Below are 1457 nucleotides of genomic sequence, written 5' to 3'. Positions count from 1 at the left end.
ACATGCATGAATGAGTCAAAGCAAGGCTTTGGGCATGCTTTTTATGAGAGTATAACATTGTAACATGAAATAAAACTCAAAAAAGTTTATTTTACATGATATTGCCCCTTTAAAACACCAAGATTTTCATCCAAGGTCTTACATTTAATTTAGCCAAGTCTTATTTTTTTACTGTCAATCATTCCTAAAACGCATTGGCTGCATAAATAAACATAGTAAAGCACAGTAATGAGAGGCTGATAGTGTTCATGAGGTGCCAGGTTTGCTATCAGTTGGTACCCAGTCAAACTACTGATCCTGTGATACCTGCAGACACAGCTGCAGATGGAGAAACACCAGCTTTCTGCACATAAGGACAACTCTAAACTCTTGAAATGGACATTGGTGCTAAAGGAGATGAGCTCAAGCTAATGTAGAGTGAAGTTGTGTTTTCTGTTTTAACACTGAAATAATTTAGTGTTTTTGTATTTAAATTAAAATCATCTTTATTAGCAGTAAAAGGTTTCTGTGTTAAAGTGTCTGGGACCATTTGAATGTTTCTGTTAATGCATCAGTTTGCTCTTAGATGTCATTCCTAATGGTCTTAAAAGGTTTTTATTAATTTAACTTGAAACCTGCAAAAAGCCTGGTTTGATTTTTGAAGGTTGTACAAACTTTGTGTGATGACTTTCAAGTTGTTGTTTTTTTCTGAAGCTTTAAATAAAATGTAGGATTATTAAAACTGGACATGTCAGAGGATTTTAAATCTTATTTTCTCTTATTTAGATTATCCACTTTCTAAAGACCAGAGCTCACCCTGTAATGCTGACACAGGTACACACATTCTAATTTCTATAAGTGTCGTTGACTCCCATGAAGGGTTAAAGGTTTTACACCAAGTCCTGTTTCCTGCTTGTGTTTCAGACCCCAGTGCTGCCTCCAACCATAACGGATCAGATCAGACTGTGGGAACTGGAGCGAGACCGGCTGCAGTTCTCAGAGGGTGAGTATTTGTATGCAGACATGTTAGCAGTGGTGGGCACCTGCCCACTAAGGCGCAAATCCACTAATTGCGGACCTAAGAATTTCATTTGCGCTTTAACGATCTTACTAATTTTTATAATTCATAAGCGGATTTGTGCTTTCTAAAATTAAAATGCAGTACTGCTAATAACTAATTATCTACCAGTCATCATTATCTTGAACAGCAGAAGGTATGGCTGTCGAATCACAACACGTGATCTGTCCAACAGCACTCCTCCCAGATAAACACACTTATTGTGAAGGTATACATCCTTGCTGTTGCATTCAGTCACAGTTCTGATTTCCCACAATGCTTTGTGTCTGCTTACGTAGCAGGAAGGCAACAGCAGTAAACGTTTGTAATCCACACTAAAATTTTGTATGTATTGATTTATTTTAATTTTCAATCGGAGCTCCTTTTTAAAAAAATAAAAAAATAAATAAAGTTTAAACGC

At 36.4% G+C, this 1457-nt stretch overlaps 1 protein-coding gene across 1 annotated transcript in view; it reads left to right on the top strand.

Annotated features, from left to right (window-relative positions):
• The window catches only part of gtf2h4 (general transcription factor IIH, polypeptide 4), a gene marked incomplete at its 5' end in the record, with an annotated part of 25939 nt that overhangs the window by 22147 nt on the left and 2335 nt on the right, over positions 1-1457 (top strand). Inside the window, 2 exon segments of the mRNA XM_014026744.1 lie at positions 766-813; positions 904-982. Of these exon segments, the coding sequence (XP_013882198.1) occupies positions 766-813; positions 904-982 (127 nt within the window).

The sequence above is a fragment of the Austrofundulus limnaeus genome, unplaced genomic scaffold (assembly GCF_001266775.1).
Source record: "Austrofundulus limnaeus strain Quisiro unplaced genomic scaffold, Austrofundulus_limnaeus-1.0 Scaffold587, whole genome shotgun sequence".
Lineage (NCBI taxonomy): Eukaryota > Metazoa > Chordata > Actinopteri > Cyprinodontiformes > Rivulidae > Austrofundulus > Austrofundulus limnaeus.
The sequence above is the reverse complement of the archived record's forward strand: the minus strand, read 5'-3'. Positions and strand labels throughout refer to the sequence as shown.